The 1,963-nt window shown below is 27.5% G+C and overlaps 1 protein-coding gene across 1 annotated transcript; it reads left to right on the forward strand.

Annotated features, from left to right (window-relative positions):
- Positions 1-744: 744 nt before the first annotated feature.
- Positions 745-1,290, forward strand: LOC107917165 (S-protein homolog 18). Its single transcript, XM_016846542.2, has one exon. The coding sequence runs from the start codon at positions 757-759 to the stop codon at positions 1,159-1,161; it is 405 nt and encodes a 134-aa protein (XP_016702031.2). The 5' UTR covers positions 745-756; the 3' UTR covers positions 1,162-1,290.
- The last annotated feature ends 673 nt before the right edge of the window (positions 1,291-1,963 follow it).

Here is a 1,963-nt window from a genome sequence, read left to right on the forward strand (position 1 = left end):
AATTCAAATATAATTTTTTTATGAAGTTAAATATATATGATTTTATATTACTTCAATATGTAATTAAAATGCAGAAATCAATAAAATAAATAAGTAATAATGAGGGTATAATTAACTTTTTATTTTAATTTTACGTAGTAAATAGATGTTGATGAGGATTTTTTCAAATATAATAGGGTAAGTGACATTCTTCAAACTAAAAGAGAATAGGTATATTTTAAAGGATAAATATGTTTCTAATTCTTGTGACTACTGAAAATTTAAAGATTTAAATCTTATTTTTATTTTAATGTCTATAGGTACCATAACAAAAGATTTGTTTGCACTCGAGGAAATTTTTTATCATTTACAACAATAACATTTTTAGGAATTAAAATCCTTTTTAAATGCTTTCCTGAATAAATAAATAAATAAATAAATATATTAACAACCGAATGAGTATTAATTACTTCACATATGCATATAGTATTATCTTTGCTAGTTTTGGCATGTGAGAATAAAAAAAAAGGTAAAGAAATATAACCTATTTCATATGGAATATTGTCACATTAATGTTCATACCATAAACGTGAAAAGTTGCTTTTATCTAAAAAAAAATTGAAATACATCAACAATAACTCAAACTTTAAACCTAGTAGATATCATTTTAAAAAAAATATATATAATTTAGTAAGATACAAAATCATACTATAAAAACCAACCCCCTCGTTGTCAAGCTATCACACCATGGTTGACCTAAAACAATTTGCTTTCCCAATGTTGGCATTTTTTGTCATGTATCCATTGGCAATTGCGGCGAGTGAAGATTTGCTGTTTATCAATTACCATATCCACGTAACCAACGATTTGCCTTCGGATTTGCCACCCGGTGTTCCTTCATTACATCTTCATTGCAAGTCTAAGGATGAGGATCTTGGTGAGAAGGTCATGCTTAAGCATGAGGATTACACATGGGATGCAAAAATAAACCTTTTCAGGACAACCCTTTTCTTTTGTTATGCATGGTGGGAAGGGAAGCAACAATATTTCGAGGCTTTCAAGGCCACCAGAGATGAACATAGGTGTAGAATTTATCATAACTCTTGCCTGTGGTCAGTGAGGGAGGATGGGATTTATTTCAGCAAAGATAGTTTGACCTGGTATAATGAGTATCCGTGGTAGCTCTACTTAAACATATTATTTCTAAAAGTTTCTCTTTTTGTTATCTTAAAGGGATAATTAGCAATATATAAATCCTTTTCATGTAATAATTGAATCCCACAATTTCAATGGATGGTCTTTGGTGTTTTTAAATTCAGGAGATGGTATGATAGATTAAGAAGATGATGGGTATAAAAGTAATTATAGATATTTAATCTAATTTGGTAATTTTGGATTTATTATTTATGTAGATGTTGGAGCAAATATGAATTTGAAATTTTCAATAATTTGTTTTGGATAATTTTGAATATTTGAATTCGTTAAGATAAGTTTTAATTGATATAATGTTTTTGAATAAAATTTAATAAATCTCTAGTCACAATTTATTTCAAAATATTTTTAAGAGAAAACCTTTTAAATTCTATCTTTCAAACATTTAGAATATATTTTCAACTTGTTCAAAATAATAAATAATTATTCAAAATTTTTTATCAAGGGTGAATCTGCTCCCAAGAATCAAAGTCTTGATATCTCCTATATATCGATACCAATTTGAGCTTAGAAGTTTTAGAAAAATTAAGCAAAAATCAAAAGTATCGATACCTTGCCTGGTATCGATACCAATTTGAGTTTCGAAGTTTTAGGAAAATTGAGAAAAAATAAAAAGTATCGATACCGTTAATAAAGTATAAATATCATATCTTGGTATCTATACCGTTTTAAGGTTTAATGTTTTAAAAATTAAAGAAAAATGGCTCAAGTATCGATACCCTCCCCAAGGTACCGATACTTCATAGCAAGTATAGATACATTCCCTATTGTA

This window comes from Gossypium hirsutum, chromosome A09, assembly GCF_007990345.1.
Source record: "Gossypium hirsutum isolate 1008001.06 chromosome A09, Gossypium_hirsutum_v2.1, whole genome shotgun sequence".
NCBI lineage: Eukaryota > Viridiplantae > Streptophyta > Magnoliopsida > Malvales > Malvaceae > Gossypium > Gossypium hirsutum.

Excerpts from the sequence above, each read along its gene's own strand:
- LOC107917165 (XM_016846542.2), top strand. The coding sequence starts at position 757 with ATGTTGGCATTTTTTGTCATGTATCCATTGGCAATTGCGGCGAGTGAA.